The sequence below is a fragment of the Nerophis ophidion genome, linkage group LG15 (assembly GCF_033978795.1).
Source record: "Nerophis ophidion isolate RoL-2023_Sa linkage group LG15, RoL_Noph_v1.0, whole genome shotgun sequence".
Classification (NCBI taxonomy): domain Eukaryota; kingdom Metazoa; phylum Chordata; class Actinopteri; order Syngnathiformes; family Syngnathidae; genus Nerophis; species Nerophis ophidion.
The window spans coordinates 8,669,513-8,689,250 of record NC_084625.1 but is presented as its reverse complement, the minus strand read 5'-3'; the positions used below and the strand labels follow the sequence as shown (position 1 = coordinate 8,689,250).

Here is a 19,738-nt window from a genome sequence, read left to right as displayed (position 1 = left end):
TTTGTGGTCCCTTTATTTTCAGTATGAACAATGGGACATTTATGCATCGGTGCTTACTTCACTGTTTATATTACCAGTATCAGTGTACACTTCACTGTCTGTCACAACAGTGTGACATTTCTGTGTTTGTGATTAGTTCACTGTCTAATAACAAACATTTGTGGTTACTTTATTTTCAGCATGAACAGTGGGATATTTATGCATCGGTGCCTACTTCACTGTCCATAATACCAGTGTGAGTGTATACTTTACTGTCAGTAATAATCATTGGACATTTTTGTGTCCTACCCTTGTTACCTGTGGTGCTTTAAGCGCAGGTAACATTACGCTGGACATCAAGGTTTCCAAACTGTTCAGGATGTTTCCATCGCTGCTGTCCAACATGCCAAAGTTGACCTCCTACAAGGAAGGAAGGGTTGTCGACTACATTGAAAGAGAAAAATATCAGAGGACGTACTAATAATGACCTGATGGACGTTAGCAGTGCTTATCGCCTTTTTGGTAGTTCTCAGAAAGAAGAAACACTTGCCTTCCAATGACTAAAAAAAGCACAAATGTCATTATCTCAGTATAAGAAACTACTTGCTTTTTACAGTTTGTACTTCAGCACTTCCTGTAGTGAGGAAAAGTTTCCTCGTAGCCACGGCTGAGGAGGATACGTCCCTAAAAGAAAGATGAGTGGAGGACATGTCCTGGAGAGAAAACAGAAACTGCTTTCAAGATGACATTAGTACAGCAGAGGGATGTTGAAAGGTTCAAGAAGACCTGCTTTGTGTTCTGATAGAAGAAAATCAACTTCCTGGATCCATTTACGGCAAAGAAGTCTTGGATCAGGTCAAACTATGACCAAAAATGGATTTCACGTGAGATGTCTTCAAGAGAATGTGCGTGTGCGCACCTTGTCATCCGACACAAGCGCGTCCTCCACCTCCTGCTGGTCCAGACACGCAGCATCCACCAGCCTGCTGATCAGGTACTGGTGCCGAGGGTCCAGTGAGGACCGCCGCTCTTCCTTCAAGGCTTTGGCCTGCTTGGCCCGCTCACGTCTTTCCTCATTGGACAGCATCGTTGTCCTCTTTGGGGACACCTGCACATGACAATGATCGTGTCTTTAGTCAGAGCGTTGCCCCCTAGTGGCCGAGTTCATGCCTGCTCACAGAGGGTTTTGGGGCCGGGGCGGACGCATGTTTGTCACCGGAAGGGTTCTGGACTCCAATTCTTCTGTGTCCTGCATCACAGAGGAAAACATTAAAAACTTATATATATATATATATATACACACATATATATATATACACATACATACATACAAATATATATATATACACATACACACACATATATATATATATATATATATATATGACCGAAATGAACTTATTTTATTCATTCATTCATTCATATATATGTCTTAATTGGATTATCAAAAACACCCGCAAATGCTGGCTTACTCTAATAGAAATGACATGTTTACTATAATTACAGTTTAAAGGGGAAAAAAGAGAGATTTATGTCTGCTTGCACGTCTCCCTATTAAGTGTGTTCTTTCGGAACTTAACAATTCCATCTGATTCCAATTCCTGGGTGACGATCCAATTCAGAATGGATTCTTGATTGAACATGATTTCCAAATCAAATCGATTCTCGCAATGCATTGTAAAAGTTTTTCAAAAGAGGTTACGGGCAATTTTCCCTCCTGTTTTTCGAATGTGTGAGTAAACGCCAAAATTCCTTGAACATTCAGTGGCACACATGTGAGCAACGGCAGATGAGCACACTGTTATGTGCCTATCTTTTTATTCGATTTTGTGCGCAGCCTAGATTTGCCGTGCGCAGTGGACGCGTAAGCAGTGTGCAATTGCACAGGCGCGTACCTTAGAGGGAACTTTGTCATGAAAAAGGTCGGTTTTTTGGTTGGTGCACTAATTGTAAGTGTATCTTGTGTTTTTTATGTTGATTTAATAAAAAAAAACATATATATATACATACATATACATATATATATATACATACATATACATATATCAATAAAAAATGATTCTGCGGCCCAGTGGTTGGGGACCACTAGAGGGAACGTTGGTTGCGGGATTGAAAAGCTCCTTCTGATTGCATGAAAATGAAAAGTTATAGAATTGCGAAATTTTTTGTGCACCCCTAATCGTTTTAGTTTTTTTTTTCCTTTAATGAAACAGTTACAACAGGGGTCGGGAACCTTTATGGCTGAGAGAGCCAAGAAGCCAAATATTTAAAAATGTATTTACGTAAGAGCCATATAATATATTTTTAACACTGAACACAACTAAAAGTGTACATTTTTAAGTAAGACCAACATTTCTAGAGTATAATAGGTCTCTTATTCTTTGTAATAACGTTGCTATTCTGAAGCTAAATTAGGAGGGGGCGTGGCCTGCGGGTCTGCAGCGAAACGGGGTGTTGCCAGGACCGGCCTCAAAATCAGCGACAGGTGTGTAAATGGCCCACCTGGGCCTTGTTGAAGAACCCCCAAGAGGGCTAGCCCTACACTAACCAATAATAAAAAAAAGATTTCTTACCCTTAAGGCAACTTCTTGAACAGGTGCGGTAGGAAAAGGATGGATGGATTCAAATGCATGAGCATTTTTATATTTTTAACATTATTTTTAACACTGTGATTACAAGTGGAATTATTCATTACTTATCGTGTTAAGCAATGTCAGCTCAGATTTATCCGAGAGCCAGAAGCAGTCATCAAAAGAGCCACATCTGGCTCGCGAGCCATAGGTTCCCTACCCCTGAGTTACAACATAAGATGTGGCTCAGAATAATCACTTGTTATTTTTGCAGTGTTTTCAATGTAAACATTCCACATGGTGGCGCTATATCCCTATTCTTTGACAGTGACATCACTATTTTGAATTTTCCCTCACCTAAAAAAAACTTTGTAGCTCAAGGGCATTTGAACATCCATCCATCCATTTCCTACCGCTTATTCCCTTTCAGGGTCGCGGGGGGCGCTGGCGCCTATCTCAGCTACAATCGGGCGGAAGGCGGGGTACACCCTGGACAAGTAGCCACCTCATCGCAGGGCCAACACAGATAGACAGACAACATTCACACTCACATTCACACACTAGGGCCAATTTAGTGTTGCCAATCAACCTATCCCCAGGTGCATGTCTTTGGAAGTGGGAGGAAGCCGGAGTACCCGGAGGGAACCCACGCAGTCACGGGGAGAACATGCAAACTCCACACAGAAAGATCCCGGGCCTGGATTTGAACCCAGGACTGCAGGACCTTCGTATTGTGAGGCAGACGCACTAACCCCTCTGCCACCGTGAAGCCTGGCATTTGAACAATACTGCAAAAATGCACACATAATAAGAATAAATTGTACATAAAAGATATAAATTAAACTGGAATACAAATTGGGACATGATAAAAATGCTCTACACACATAATAGTCAAACAGTGGTTGAGTCAGACAGGTGTGGCCAGCTGTGATAGGCTCCACACCTTCCGACCGGGCATAGAATGAAAGGACCGTGCAGGCCACAAGGGGGTGCTGTAACGCACCAACTTCATGAAGCCCTCTTTGAAATGCTCATCATCAACTTTGCTTGCTTCAAGTCCATTAAAGTTCTTACCTTTGTGGAGACCCTGCTGAGGCCCACGGTGGAACCCTAGGCCTCCTCCTCCCTTGGACCCATGAGGACTTGAGCTGAACCCTGGGGGAGACCGGACCTCCTGTCCTTCTGCCGGAGAGACGTCTTTCAAACCTGAAAGATCTTCTTCAGCCATCTGGCAACTCAACAGAAACAAAAAAATGACGTGACAGGATGACGGCTGAAAATTGTGAAGAAGAGTACTAGAGTCCTTACATCTGACGCAGGAGAAGTGCAGCTTGAAGTTCACAACCAGGAAGTCTGCAAACTACTCAATTGCCGTGGCAACGCTGGCACAAAGGTGCGCTTGTGTGTCACTCAGCAACGCACGCGCGCACAACACTGAGGTTTAAATTTCACAATCCCAGCAGGAACTTTGGACATGACGCACAAATACACAGGTCACAGACCCAAACGAGAGCCCAATGATTGACAAAACTTTTATTATTGTTTGTATTTTGATGACAATCAAAGATAACGCCTCGATTGACACAATTTAGACGTTGTGTCACATGATCATCGCAAGAGTGCCGGATGACCATGTGACTTCATCACTCTTTGCCATTAACGTCGTTGACAGAGGGGGCGGAGCCTTGAGGCCCCTCCCATGTCATGTGACCATGCTGCAAACAGCTTTCATGACACGCCAAAGCCGTTTGAACATTTAAAACTAAACGTCCGAACGCCATTTTGTTTTGTGGCGGCGTGGCCCACCTCCTGAAGTTGCTGTTCTGTACGTCTCCTAGGCGGCGGCAAGCGTCTACGCCACGGCGGGGATGAAGTACTGCAGCGAGACGTCCTCGTGCAGCAGAATGAGGTGAAGCACCCTCTGGTGGACGATGTCTGAGGGGACGAAAGGCGAGTGCGTTTGAGCGTGTTGTGCCGGGCTGTAGGTGGCGCTGTGGAGGTACGTACTGCACATGGCTTTGCTCGGGTTGACCTGCTGACCGATGAGGAATTGCTGAAGCTTCCTGATGTCCACGCGAGCCTGGGCCATGGTGTCCGGGTCACGTCTCCGAGACGGGCCGCCATCTTGGGAGGCGTCATCATCTGCGGGGCAAAAAAGATTGTTGTCGCAACTTAAAGGCCTACTGAAAGCCACTACTACCGACCACGCAGTCTGATAGTTTATATATCAATGATGAAATATTAACATTGCAACACATGCCAATACGGCCTTTTTAGTTTACTAAATTGAAATTTTAAATTTCCCGCGGAGTGTCTTGTTGAAAACGTCGCGGAATGATGACGCCTGTTTGTGACGTTATTGGTTGGAGGGGACATATTAGCTCATTACCACTTACGGCTAAAAGTCGTCTCTTTTCATCGCATAATTACACAGTATTTTGGACTCTGTGTTGCTGAATCTTTTGCAATTTGTTCAATTAATAATGGAGAAGTCAAAGTAGAAAGATGGAGGTGGGAAGCTTTTAGCCTTTAGCCACACAAACACACGGTGTTTCCTTGTTTGAAATTCCCGGAGGTGAAGCTTTACTATGGATCAGAGCGGTCAAGCGAACGTGGATCACAACTACATGTCAACCGGTAGTATTAGGTGAGAAAATTGTGCAAATAAGTCACCTCTCTCAGAGACTCTGGCGTCAAAACACCCGTGGCCACACCCCTCCGACTTTAAGGTACTATTTAACTCACTAAAACATTAGCAACACAATACGCAGATGAGGAATTTCCCAGAATTATCCTAGCAAATGTGTCTAAAATTATCTGAATCGCTCTCACTTGCCCTCGCCTTTTTTTTGTAGGCCTTCACTCTAAATTTCCTCATCTTTGAATCTTTCATCCTCGCTCAAATTAATGGGGAAATTGTCACTTTGTCGGTCCGAATAGCTCTTGTTGCTGGAGGCTCACATAATAAACAATGTGAGGATGTGAGGAGCCCTCACACCGGTGACGTCCTCGTCTGCTACTTCCGGTACAGGCAAGGCCTTTTTATTAGCGACCAAAAGTTGCAAACTTTATCGTGGATGTTCTCTACTAAATCCTTTCAGCAAAAATATGGCAATATCGCGAAATGATCAAGTATGACACATAGAATGGACCTACTTTCCCCGTTTAAATAAGAAAATCTAATTTCAGCAGGCCTTTAAAATCTGGGGCAATAATACCAAACATCTTTACCCAACTGAGGGTTTCCCAGGTCTTTGAAGTGAGTAGTGACAGACACCAGGTCTGTATTTTGGACATTTGTGTTGCTGAATCTTTTGCAATTTGTTCAATTAATAATGGAGAAGTCAAAGTAGAAAGATGGAGGTGGGAAGCTTTTAACCTTTAGCCACACAAACACACGGTGTTTCCTTGTTTAAAATTCCCGGAGGTGAAGCTTTACTATGGATCAGAGCGGTCAAGCGAACATGGATCCCGACTACATGTCAACCGGTAGTTTCCGGTGAGAAAATTGTGCAAATAAGTCGCCTCTTACCGGAGCCAGCCTCCTCCTGCTACCGTGACTTCTCTCAGAGACTCTGGCGTCAAAACACCTGTGGCCACACGCCTCCGACTTTAAGGTACTATTTAACTCACTAAAACATTAGCAACAAAATAGGCAGATAAGAGATTTCCCAGAATTATCCTAGTAAATGTGTCTAAAATTATCTGAATCGCTCTCACTTGCCCTCGCCTTTTTTTTGTAGGCCTTCGCTCTAAATTTCCTCAGCTTTGAATCTTTCATCCTCGCTCAAATTAATGGGGAAATTGTCACTTTCTCGGTCCGAATAGCTCTTGCTGCTGGAGGCTCACATAATAAACAATGTGAGGATGTGAGGAGCCCTCACACCGGTGACGTCATCGTCTGCTACTTCCGGTAAAGACAAGGCCTTTTTATTAGCGACCAAAAGTTGCGAACTTTATCGTCGATGTTCTCTCCTAAATCCTTTCAGCAAAAATATGGCAATATCGTGAAATGATCAAGTATGACACATAGAATGGACCTGCTATCCCCGTTTGAATAAGAAAATCTCATTTCAGTAGGCCTTTAAGATCTGGGGCAATAATACCAAACATCTTTACCCCACTGAGGGTTTCCCAGGTCTTTGAAGTGAGTAGTGACAGACACCAGGTCTGTATTTTGGACATCTGTGTTGCTGAATCTTTTGCAATTTGTTCAATTAATAATGGAGAAGTCAAAGTAGAAAGATGGAGGTGGGAAGCTTTTAGCCTTTAGCCACACAAACACACGGTGTTTCCTTGTTTGAAATTCCCGGAGGTGAAGCTTTACTATGGATCAGAGCGGTCAAGCGATCATGGATCACAACTACAGGTCAACTGGTAGTTTTCGGTGAGAAAATTGTGCAAATAAGTCGCCTCTTTCCGGAGCCAGCGTCCTCCTGCTACTGTGTCTTCTCTCAGAGACTCTGGCATCAAAACACCCGTCGCCACACGCCTCCGACTTTAAGGTACTATTTAACTCACTAAAACATTAGCAACAAAATAGGCAGATAAGAGATTTCCCAGAATTATCCTAGTAAATGTGTCTAAAAACATCTGAATCGCTGTCACTTGCCCTCGCCTTTTTTTTCTCTAGGCCTTCACTCTAAATTTCCTCATCCTTGAATCTTTCATCCTTGCTCAAATTAATGGGGAAATTGTCGATTTCTCGGTCCGAATAGCTCTTGCTGCTGGAGGCTCACATTATAAACAATGTGAGGATGTGAGGAGCCCTCACACCGGTGACGTCCTCGTCTGCTACTTCCGGTAAAGGCAAGGCCTTTTTATTAGCGACCAAAAGTTGCGAACTTTATCGAGGATGTTCTCTACTAAATCCTTTCAGCAAAAATATGGCAATATCGCGAAATGATCAAGTATGACACATAGAATGGACCTGCTATCCCCGTTTAAATAAGAAAATCTCATTTCAGTAGGCCTTTAAGATCTGGGGCAATAATACCAAACATCTTTACCCCACTGAGAGTTTCCCAGGTCTTTGAAGTGAGTAGTGACAGACACCAGGTCTGTATTTTGGACATCTGTGTTGCTGAATCTTTTGCAACTTGTTCAATTAATAATGGAGAAGTCAAAGTAGAAAGATGTAGGTGGGAAGCTTTTAACCTTTAGCCACACAAACACACGGTGTTTCCTTGTTTAAAATTCGCGGAGGTGAAGCTTTACTATGGATCAGAGCGGTCAAGCGAACATGGATCACGACTACATGTCAACCGGTAGTTTTCGGTGAGAAAATTGTGCAAATAAGTCACCTCTCTCAGAGACTCTGGCGTCAAAACACCCGTGGCCACACGCCTCCGACTTTAAGGTAATATTTAACTCACTAAAACACTAGCAACACAATAGGCAGATAAGGGATTTCGCAGAATTATCCTAGTAAATGTGTCTAAAAACATCTGAATCGCTGTCACTTGCCCTCGCCTTTTTTTCTAGGCCTTCACTCTAAATTTCCTCATCCTTGAATCTTTCATCCTCGCTCAAATTAATGGGGGAAATTGTCGCTTTCTCTGTCCTAATAGCTCTTGCTGCTGGAGGCTCACTTTATAAACAATGTGAGGATGTGAGGAGCCCTCACACCGGTGACGTCATCGTCTGCTACTTCCGGTAAAGGCAAGGCCTTTTTATTAGCGACCAAAAGTTGCGAACTCGACCTGAAGGACAGCTCCAGACCTGAGAAACTGATCAGGCGGGCCGGTTCTACAATCGGAATGAAACTGGACTCACTGGTGACGGTGGCAGAGAAGAGGAATGTGGAAAAACTAGTGAGCATCCTGGATGATGCCAGTCACCCCCTGCATAGCGTTATCAGTAGCCAGAGGAGCCTGTTCAGTGCTAGACTGCTTCATCCCAAGTACAGGACTAATAGACTCAAAAACTCCTTTGTCCCGTCACGCCATTAGACTGTACAACTCCTCCCCGGGGCGGGGGGTACTAGGATGACAGGGGATGCAAAACAATAACAGTGCAATACGTTTTCATGACATGGTTACGACTGCCTACTTTCTCTTGTTATATTCTTATTTTACTGTTGTGTTTTTATTCCCATTGTTGCTTTTTAATTTTTTATTCTTATTATAATATTTCTCTATTTTGTTTCCATTTACACCACCATTATTTACTTTATATTTTTTTTTTAAAATTGATCTCAACTCTGTACACTGCTACTGGAATTTTAATTTTCCTGAAGGAAACAATAAAGTACTATCTATCTACTAAATCCTTTCAGCAAAAATATGGCAATATCGTGAAATGATCAAGTATGACACATAGAATGGACCTGCTATCCCCGTTTGAATAAGAAAATCTCATTTCAGTAGGCCTTTAAGAGCCGGGGCAATAATACCAAACATCTTTACCCCACTGAGGGTTTCCCAGGTCTTTGAAGTGAGTAGTGACAGACACCAGGTCGGTCTCGATCTTCAGGTTCATCTCGCCGCTCATGTTGGCCTCCACCACCTGATGCACACACGCTTGTCAATGACCGCCGGGATGTGCCCCCGGGTGACGTGAGCTTACCAGGAAGTTGGAGAGGTTCTTCATCCGGTCCACCACGTTCTTCATGGTCTTCAGAGGCGGCAGGTAGACGCTCACCTAATTGCAAACAAGACTTGGCGGTGGTGTCTTCAAGACAAGGACCGTGACCAAACGCGCTGACACTCACATCAAAGTCGGGCATGCTGGGTTCTTTGAACTCGTGCCAGAGTCGCCGTGGTATGACATCGACCGGGATGTCGTGCGTGACCACGCGGCTGGTGCTGGACATGGTGGGCTGGACAGGATTTGGTATCACTCATGAGGTCACAGACTTTATCTAGGACAGGGGTGTCAAACGTACGGCCCGCGACCAGGTTTTAGCCGGCCCGCAGGATGAGATTGCTCAGTATAAAAATTTGCCAAAATTTTTAAATGAAAGAAACACCTGTTCTAAATGTGTCCACTAGATGTCGCAATAGCAACTCTTTGTATCTTTGTAGATGATGCTACATATGTAAAAAACAAAAACAAAAAAAAAACTACACAGCTCAGTTGGTAGAGCGGCCTTGCCAGCAACTTGAGGGTTCCAGGTTCGATCCCCGCTTCCGCCATCCTAGGCACTGCCGTTGTGTCCTTGGGCCAGACACTTTACCCACCTGCTCCCAGTGCCACCCACACTGGTTTAAAAATGTAACTTAGATATTGGGTTTCACTATGTAACACGCTTTGAGTCACTAGAGAAAAGCGCTATATAAATATAATTCACTTAACTTCGTGTTAGTGCACCAGTCGAGGAAAATGAACAATTACATAAATCAATCAATCAATCGTTTACTTATATAGCCCTAAATCAGTAGTGTCTCAAAGGGCTGCACAAACCACTACCACATCCTCGGAAGGCCCACATAAGGGCAAGGAAAACTCACACCCAGTGGGACGTCGGTGACAATGATGACTATGAGAACCTTGGAGAGGACGAAAGCAATGTTGAGCGGGTCTAACATGATAAATAAATAACATCCAATTTGATTTTGATATCATTTTTTCATGTTGATAGATGGAAAATTAACACCAACAAGTTGACGGATTAACATTATAACATAGTTTATTCAGAAAGAATAAATAATGAAAAATAAATATCGGATACTATTAACCGTATTTTACAGACCATAGGGTGCACCAGATTATAAGGCGCACAGACGATGAATGGTATGTTTTTTACATCTCTTTTCATATATAAGGTGCACCTGATTATAGGTCGCATTAAAGGAGTCTTTTTTTTCTAAATGTAAAAGACTTCCTTGTGGTCTAAATAACATGTAATGGTGGTTCTTTGGTCAAAATGTGGCATAGATTATGTTATACAGATCATCTTCAAGTCGCTTTCTGACAGTCGCTTCAGGATGTGTTGTTTTGTGGGCGGTCTTATTTACGTGGCTCACTTTCGGCAGCGTCTTCTCCCCGTCGTATTTGTTGTAGTAGTGAAGTGTCAAAAGATGGAGATAACTGTTTAAATGACATTCAGACTTTACTTCAATCAATAACGGAGCAGCATCTCCTCATCCGGAAACATCCACACCGGAAATGTGTCCCGTGAAAAAACGTCTGACCGGAACGCTTTAAATAACCAAAGTTCCTTGGGTGAATAATGTAAACTCACTACACCGGTATGTTTTAGAGCTTTTTTGGGAAGTTTACTGACAGATGTCTGTAAGAAATTTACACTACTTTATGTTAGAAATGGAAACAGCGGAGGATGAATATCCCATAACAAGTAGATAGACAAAAAGAAGAAGCTTATCGACTACAAAGGACTACAAAGGCTTACGCGTGCAATTTTTCAGGATTTACGCAGATCGTACATATAGATCTGCAGGTAACAAAAGGTAAGAAAGGTTGCTTTAGCATAATACTGTGAAACAAAAAGCCAGATATTATGCCTTACCTTATACACACACACACCATAATAATACTACTATGTTGAAGCACAGTACAATCCATCAAGCGGTGCAGCTTCATAGCTTACAAAAGTCGTACCAAAACATTTTGATAGATTTTTGAGCGCAGAGTGTAATGTTCTAAATTTTTTAAATAGAACATTTATAATGTTGGTGTTGTGTACTTGAGACCCATCATAGTGCAGGCGACATCTATCCCTTATGTTTGACTGCCATCTACTGGTCACACGTATCATTACATTATGTGCCAAATAAAATAGCTTCGAGGTGAGTGAACTCAACCAAACTTATTCCTTACATTAGGCGCACCAGGTTATAAGGCGCACTGTCGAGTTTTGAGAAAAAAAAAAAAAAAGGATTTTAAGTGCGCACAATAAGGTAAGTGTAAAAAAAACGGCATAGCTCGGTTGGTAGAGTGGCCGTGCCAGCAACTTGAGAGTTGCAGGTTCGATTCCCGCTTATGCCATCCTAGTTACTGCCGTTGTGTCCTTGGGCAAGACACTTTACCCACCTGCTCCCAGTGCCACCCACACTGGTTTAAATGTAACTTAGATATTGGGTGTCACTATGTAAAGCGCTATATAAATATAATTCACGATGCCACCTCAGTAGAAGCATTTAAGTCTCACCTTAAAACTCATTTGTATACTCTAGCCTTTAAATAGACTCCATTTTTAGACCAGTTGATCTGCCGTTTCTTTTCTTTTTCTTCTATGTCCCACTCTCCCGTGTGGAGGGGGTCCGGTCCGATCCGGTGGCCATGTACTGCTCGCCTGTGTATCGGCTGGGGACATCTCTGCGCTGCTGGTCCGCCTACGCTTGGGATGGTTTCCTGCTGGCTCCGCTGTGAACGGGACTCTCGCTGCTGTGTCTTGGATCCTCTTTGGACTGGACTCTCGCGACTGTGTTGTATCCATTGTGGATTGAACTTTCACAGTATCATGTTAGATCCGCTCGACATCCATTGCTTTCCTCCTCTCTAAGGTTCTCATAGTCATCATTGTCACCAATGTCCCACTGGGTGTGAGTTTTCCTACCGAGGATGTCGTGGTGGTTTGTGCAGCCCTTTGAGACACTAGTGATTTAGGGCTATATAAGTAAACATTGATTGATTGATTGATTGAAAAAACATTATAATTCGTACATTTTCCGAATGTGCTTGTTCTATTTGTAAACAAAGAAAACAATCTGAAGTTGTCTTTATTTTGAAGTTATCGTGCCGTGATTTTACCACTCCGGCCCACTTTTGAGTGGATTTTTCTCCATGTGGCCCCCGATCCAAAATGAGTTTGACACCCCGGATCTAGGAAGTATCCACAGCGCTTCACCTTTTTCCACATTTTGTTACAATATAGCCTTTCTCCAATATGGAATGAATTCAAATTGCCCAAAAACAGGTGTGCCAAGATTGTCGCACCGTATTTAAAAGGGTCCAAAGGTGCATCAACACAGTATTAAGCAAAGGGTCTGAATACTTACGTCCACGTGATTTCTTACTCTTTTATTTTTAATAATTTGCAAAAAGCTCTAAAAAAAACATTTTCACATTGTCATTATAGGGTATTGTTTGTAGAATTTTGCAGACAAAAAAAAAGTATTCTATTCAAAAATAAGGCTGTGACATGAACTGGAAAAAATGAAGCGGTGTGCATACTTTTCGGATACACTGTAGATGTTTTTCCCTCAATCTCACCAGCTCGGCAGCGATGGTCAAACAGGGGCAGTGCTTCTTGGTCAGTTTGACTTTGACACTTTTGGCGTTCTGGACCGTCTTCAGGGCGCGGGACACGTTCTCTGGAGTCACTTCCAGACAAATCTCGTTGTCCTCCGGACACACGCCCTCCATCTGGTATTCGTCAAAGAAGTTGGCCTGCGGGCAGGATGACTCGCATGTCAGAAGTTGAGACGGGACAAGAACAAAACGTCTGACGGGTGACCGGCGAGGCTACCTGGGCGAGCTCACACCACATGCCCACGCCTCCGTTTGCCACTTTTCCACTGAGGACGAAGTAAAGGTGGTTCTCCGTCACACGCAGGACACAGGTCTTGGTCAGCTTGGAGATGGTGCTCACCACGCCTACATGAAAAGCAGTCTCCTTTACTCAGCCTGAAGGTACTCAGCACTTTATCACAAACACTGGACTTGAAAAAACTACACATTTCAGTACAGGTGGAGATTATATTAGGTGCAGCAAAATGTAGGTAGGTGACATCCATACTTTCTCCACTGCACAGGCAACTTGTGACCGCTAAGATGAAGGCGGTTTGCAATGTGCGTCTTTATTTTCTGTGTCTGTGGCGAGGGTTATTTTTGAAATAATTGAAAAGCAAAAAGATTGATGATTTAGTTCAAGTTCTCCAGAAGTGCCTCGAAATCAACCTGCCAAATTTTACATCTCAAGGTCATACAAAACTACACCAGAGTTTTAATGTTTACTTTTAGTTGTATTGGTTTGTGTACATTTCTGGCATTATACCCCGAAAATATTCAACTTTGCCGCTATCTTGTGGACCAGGGGTCGGGAACCTTTTCGGCTGAGAGAGCCCATCCATCCATCCATTTCCTACCGCTTATTCCCTTTTTTGGGGTCGCTGGCGCCTATCTCAGCTACAATCGGGCGGAAGGCGGGGTACACCCTGGACAAGTCGCCACCTCATCGCAGGGCCAACACAGATAGACAGACAACATTCACCCTCACATTCCCACACTAGGGACCATTTAGTGTTGCCAATCAACCTATCCCCAGGTGCATGTTTTTTGGAGGTGGGAGGAAGCCGGAGTACCCGGAGGGAACCCACGCATTCACGGGGAGAACATGTAAACTCCACACAGAAAGATCCCGGGCCTGGATTTGAACCCAGGACAGCAGGACCTTCGTATTGTGAGGCAGACGCAGTAACCCCTATGCCACCGTGAAGCCCGGCTGAGAGAGCCCAATATTTTAAAATGTACTACCATATAATATTTTTTAACACTTGACTACGATTAAATTAGTTCATTTTTAATTAAGACTAACACTTTTATAGATAATAAGTCTCTTATTCTTTTGAATAACATTGTTATTCTGAAGTTAACCAATAAATAAAATACTTCTTAACCATTAATGCGACTTCTTGAATAGGTGTGGTAGAAAACAGATGGATGGATTAAAATGCATGAGAATGTTTTATATTTTGAACATTATTGTTAACACTGTGATTACCAGCAAAATTATTAATTACTTATCGTGTTAGGCAATGTCAGCAAAGATTTAACTGCAGTCATCAAACGAGCCACAGCTTCCCTACCCCTGTTGTGGACAATGTGAGTAAATAAGGTCAATGAAGTGTAGACAGCACAGAATTCACTTATATGATTATGACCCAAATCACACAACATTTCCCACTCATGCCGCAAAACGGTCACACGTAACCCAACCTTCTCACTGAACTTTGTAAATATAATAAAAAATCTCCAAACACTATAGAGTCACACCACAGAATTAAATAAGGTACGAGTCGAACTTTCACATTCTCTTAACAGCCAATTATATTCATTATATATCCATTATATTATATTAATATCATATAATATATACATATATAAATACACAGTATATATAGTTACTTTACATGCGGTCGGCTGCCAAATGTTTTATAAATTAATTACATTATATTATATGTATATACAAATTTATATATACATACATACATATATATACACAAACAACAAAAAATATATATACACACATATATATATATATACATACACACACATATGTGAAGTGTGTAAAGTGTGAATTATATTTATATAGCGCTTTTCTCTAGTGACTCAAAGCGCTTTACATAGTGAAACCCAATATCTAAGTTACATTTACACATATATATATAAACACACACATATATGTACATATATATGTGAAGTGTGAATTATATTTATATAGCGCTTTTCTCTAGTGACTCAAAGCGCTTTACATAGTGAAATCCAATATCTAACTTACATTTACACATATATAAACACACACATATATGTACATATATATGTGAAGTGTGTGACGTGTGAATTATACTTATATAGCGCTTTTCTCTAGTGACTCAAAGCGCTTTACATAGTGAAACCCAATATCTAAGTTACATTTACACATATATATAAACACACACATATATGTACATATATATGTGAAGCGTGAATTATATTTATATAGCGCTTTTCTCTAGTGACTCAAAGCGCTTTACATAGTGAAACCCAATATCTAAGTTACATTTACACATATATATAAACACACACATATATGTACATTTATATATGTGAAATGTGTGAAGTGTGAATTACATTTATATAGCGCTTTTCTCTAGTGACTCAAAGCGCTTTACATAGTGAAACCCAATATCTAAGTTACATTTACACATATATATATAAACACACACATATATGTATTAGCTTTCACTGTTATGCTGATGACACCCAACTCTACATGCCCCTAAAGCTGACCAACACGCCGGATTGTAGTCAGCTGGAGGCGTGTCTTAATGAAATTAAACAATGGATGTCTGCTAACTTTTTGCAACTCAACGCCAAAAAAACGGAAATGCTGATTATCGGTCCTGCTAGACACCGAACTCTATTTAATAATACAACTCTAACATTTGACAACCAAACAATTAAACAAGGCGACACGGTAAAGAATCTGGGTATTATCTTCGACCCAACTCTCTCCTTTGAGGCACACATTAAAAGCGTTACTAAAACGGCCTTCTTTCATCTCCGTAACATCACTAAAATTCGCTCCATTCTGTCCACTAAAGACGCTGAGATCATTATCCATGCGTTTGTTACGTCTCGCCTCGACTACTGTAACGTATTATTTTCGGGTCTCCCCATGTCTAGCATTAAAAGATTACAGTTGGTACAAAATGCGGCTGCTAGACTTTTGACAAGAACAAGAAAGTTTGATCACATTACGCCTGTACTGGCTCACCTGCACTGGCTTCCTGTGCACTTAAGATGTGACTTTAAGGTTTTACTACTTACGTATAAAATACTACACGGTCTAGCTCCATCTTATCTTGCCGATTGTATTGTACCATATGTCCCGGCAAGAAATCTGCGTTCAAAGGACTCCGGCTTATTAGTGATTCCCAAAGCCCAAAAAAAATCTGCGGGCTATAGAGCATTTTCCGTTCGGGCTCCAGTACTCTGGAATGCCCTCCCGGTAACAGTTCGCGATGCCACCTCAGTAGAAGCATTTAAGTCTCACCTTAAAACTCATTTATATACTCTAGCCTTTAAATAGACTCCCTTTTTAGACCAGTTGATCTGCCGTTTCTTTTCTTTTTCTTCTATGTCCCACTCTCCCGTGTGGAGGGGGTCCGGTCCGATCCGGTGGCCATGTACTGCTCGCCTGTGTATCGGCTGGGGACATCTCTGCGCTGCTGGTCCGCCTCCGCTTGGGATGGTTTCCTGCTGGCTCCGCTGTGAACGGGACTCTCGCTGCTGTGTCTTGGATCCTCTTTGGACTGGACTCTCGCGACTGTGTTGTATCCATTGTGGATTGAACTTTCACAGTATCATGTTAGACCCGCTCGACATCCATTGCTTTCCTCCTCTCTAAGGTTCTCATAGTCATCATTGTCACCGACGTCCCACTGGGTCATTATTGTCACCGATGTCCCACTGGGTGTGAGTTTTCCTTGCCCTTATGTGGGCCTACCGAGGATGTCGTGGTGGTCTGTGCAGCCCTTTGAGACACTAGTGATTTAGGGCTATATAAGTAAACATTGATTGATTGATTGATGTATGTGAAGTGTGTGAAGTGTGAATTATATTTATATAGCGCTTTTCTCTAGTGACTCAAAGCGCTTTACATAGTGAAACCCAATATCTAAGTTACATTTACACATATATATAAACACAAACATATATGTACATATATATGTGAAGTGTGAATTACATTTATATAGCACTTTTCTCTAGTGACTCAAAGCGCTTTACATAGTGAAACCCAATATCTAAGTTACATTTACACACATATAAACACACACATATATATACACACACGCATATACACACATACACACACACACACACACACACACACACAAACACATACATATATATATACACACACATATATAATAATACACATTTATATACACACACACACACAAATATATATATACACACACATACACATATATATAAATACATATATATATATACACGTATATATATACATACATATAAATTGATAATTACAGACAAAAAAGCGATGTATTCTTGAACTTCAAAAATTCGTAGCTCCCTTAATATTTGGCCTATCACAATGGTTCAAGTATCAATGGAAATCATTTTCCAATGTCTTCACAGTGGTATCAATAGCTTTGAGATGTTTTGCACTTCATTTTATTTTTCGCCACGTACGTACTTTTTGTCATGTACACAGTTTGAAATTAAAGTAACGTGTGTATATTTTATATATTATTCGACATGCTGATATAAAGGTTTACTCACGAGTGAAATGGTTGAGGCACGCCACGTCGACAATCTTCCCACGAAACTTCATGTCCAGCCAAGACGATAAAAATGTTTATATCATAAATTTTAATTCGTATTCACCCCCCAAAAAATATAAAAGTTGTTCAACTTCCCGCTGTGCTGTGTCGGTCCGTCCTTATTAAAGTTCCGCCGGAAACGTGTAGCACAAATTATATCGTTTCTTCTTCTTCTTCTAGCTGGGTAACAACACCATTTTACTGCCCTCTTTAGGCTATTTTTCGTACTGCACCTACGTGATGTTGAATGCAGTTGTATTGTACTTCACTATTTCCATTTAAAATGTGTGCATGTTTGAAATAAATAAAAAAAGTCACAAGACTGCTATTTGTAACCATAATTTATTTTTGATTGTTCCCTCCATCCTCAGAAAAGTGATATTTACTGTTTTAGTTAAAACGAGTCCGTCCCTCTATAGCAGGGGTTGTCCAAAGTGCGGCCCGCAGCTAATTGTTTATCGGCCCGCCACACATTCTGCAAAAATTGCAAAATTGATAGTATTGCAAAAATAAAAAAAATAAAAACATTGAAAAAAAGTGGAATGAGGTGAAATCTAATGAGAAAAAGAGGCAATGTTGACACAAAGCTGCCATGCAGGCATTTTTTTTTTGTTCCTTTTATCTTTATTTTTTTTTTCCATTGCTCTAAAAAAAAAAAAAGGACAAACAAATCTATATTAAAATGAATTATTACTTAAAAATGATCACTTTAAAGGCCTACTGAAAGCCACTACTAGCGACCACGCAGTCTGATAGTTTATATATCAATGATGAAATATTAACATTGCAACACATGCCAATACGGCCTTTTTAGTTTACTAAATTGCAATTTTAAATTTCCCGCAAAGTGTCCTGTTGAAAACGTCGCGCATGATGACTCGTATGATGACGCGTGCGTTTGACGTCATCGGTTGTAGCGGACATTATTTTCCAGCCCGATCCAAGCTATAAGTAGTCTGCTTTAATCGCATAATTACGCAGTATTCTGGACATCTGTGTTGCTGAATCTTTTGCAATTTGTTCAATTAATAATAGAGAAGTCAACTTAGCATCTAGGCACAAAAACACACGGTGTTTCCTTGTTTAAAATTCCCGAAGATGAAGCTTTACTATGGATCAGAGCGGTCAAGCGAACATAGATCCCGACTACATGTCAACCGGCAGTTTTCGGTGAGAAAATAGTGGTAAAAAGTCACCTTTTACCGGAGACATCATCAGAGCTTCCGTCCTGCTGCAGCTGTCTTGACTTCCCTCAGAGACTCTGGCTTCAACACACCCGTGGCCACACGCCACCGACTTTCAGGTATGACTTTATAATCTCACTAAAACACTAGCAACACAATAGGCAGATAAGGGATTTTCCAGAATTATCCTAGTAAATGTGTCTAATAACATCTGAATCGCTCCCACTGCAATCGCCTTTTTTCATTTATTTTTTTCTAGTCCTTCACTCTAAATTTCCTCATCCACGAATCTTTCATCCTCGCTCAAATCAATGGGGAAATTGTCGCTTTCTCGGTCCGAATAGCCCAAACTACTGCTGGCTGTGATTGTAAACAATGTTCAGATGTGAGGAGCCCTACAACCCGTAGCGTCACGCGCACATCGTCTGCTACTTTCGGTACAAGCAAGGCTTTTTTATTAGCGACCAAAAGTTGCAAACTTTATCGTCGATGTTCTCTACTAAATCCTTTCAGCAAATATATGGCAATATCGCGACGTGATCAAGTATGACACATAGAATGGACCTGCTATCCCCGTTTAAATAAGAAAATCTCATTTCAGTAGGCCTTTAAATCCCTGGTATTTGTTGTTTTAATTTAAAGCAATCCATTAATGCATCTGAAATAAACAAATTATGTGTGTGTGTATATGAAAAAGAACAATTTTAAACACTTAAAAAAAACACAAATGCATGTAATGCGGTGTCTGGCCACAAGATGGCGTTGCAAAATACAAAAGACTGTTTGCTCAGTTCAAGTGTGGACTTGTTGAAGACTCCATCAAATGTGTGTGTGTATATTTTGTGTGTCTCTACATGTGTGTGCATATAATTAACACATTTAAACAAAAAGTAGCTGCCACAAGCAACAACCTGTATTTAGTATGCTGTTCACAAACATTATGTTTATTTTATTGACTTCCTTCATAAAATGCATTATTTTGAGGTTCTGC

General features: G+C 41.4%; 2 protein-coding genes across 2 annotated transcripts in view; both read right to left on the bottom strand.

Annotated features, from left to right (window-relative positions):
* The window catches only part of LOC133569901 (dynein axonemal heavy chain 5-like), a 73,902-nt gene extending 70,125 nt beyond the window's left edge, over positions 1-3,777 (bottom strand). The window contains exons 1-6 of the mRNA XM_061922490.1: positions 3,493-3,777; positions 899-1,087; positions 766-840; positions 603-692; positions 468-539; positions 298-399 (exon numbers count right to left, since the gene is read on the bottom strand). Of these exons, the coding sequence (XP_061778474.1) occupies positions 298-399; positions 468-539; positions 603-692; positions 766-840; positions 899-1,087; positions 3,493-3,777 (813 nt within the window). The remainder of the gene's footprint in view (positions 1-297; positions 400-467; positions 540-602; positions 693-765; positions 841-898; positions 1,088-3,492) is intronic.
* A 288-nt stretch (positions 3,778-4,065) lies between these two features.
* LOC133569221 (checkpoint protein HUS1-like) lies at positions 4,066-17,706 on the bottom strand. The gene is made up of 8 exons (XM_061921450.1): positions 17,523-17,706; positions 12,982-13,109; positions 12,726-12,902; positions 9,262-9,369; positions 9,117-9,191; positions 8,957-9,056; positions 4,557-4,691; positions 4,066-4,484 (listed from the first exon to the last, which is right to left on the bottom strand). Exons 1-8 carry the CDS (start codon positions 17,572-17,574, stop codon positions 4,402-4,404), a joined length of 858 nt encoding a protein of 285 aa, XP_061777434.1. The 5' UTR covers positions 17,575-17,706; the 3' UTR covers positions 4,066-4,401.
* Between the last annotated feature and the right edge of the window lie 2,032 nt (positions 17,707-19,738).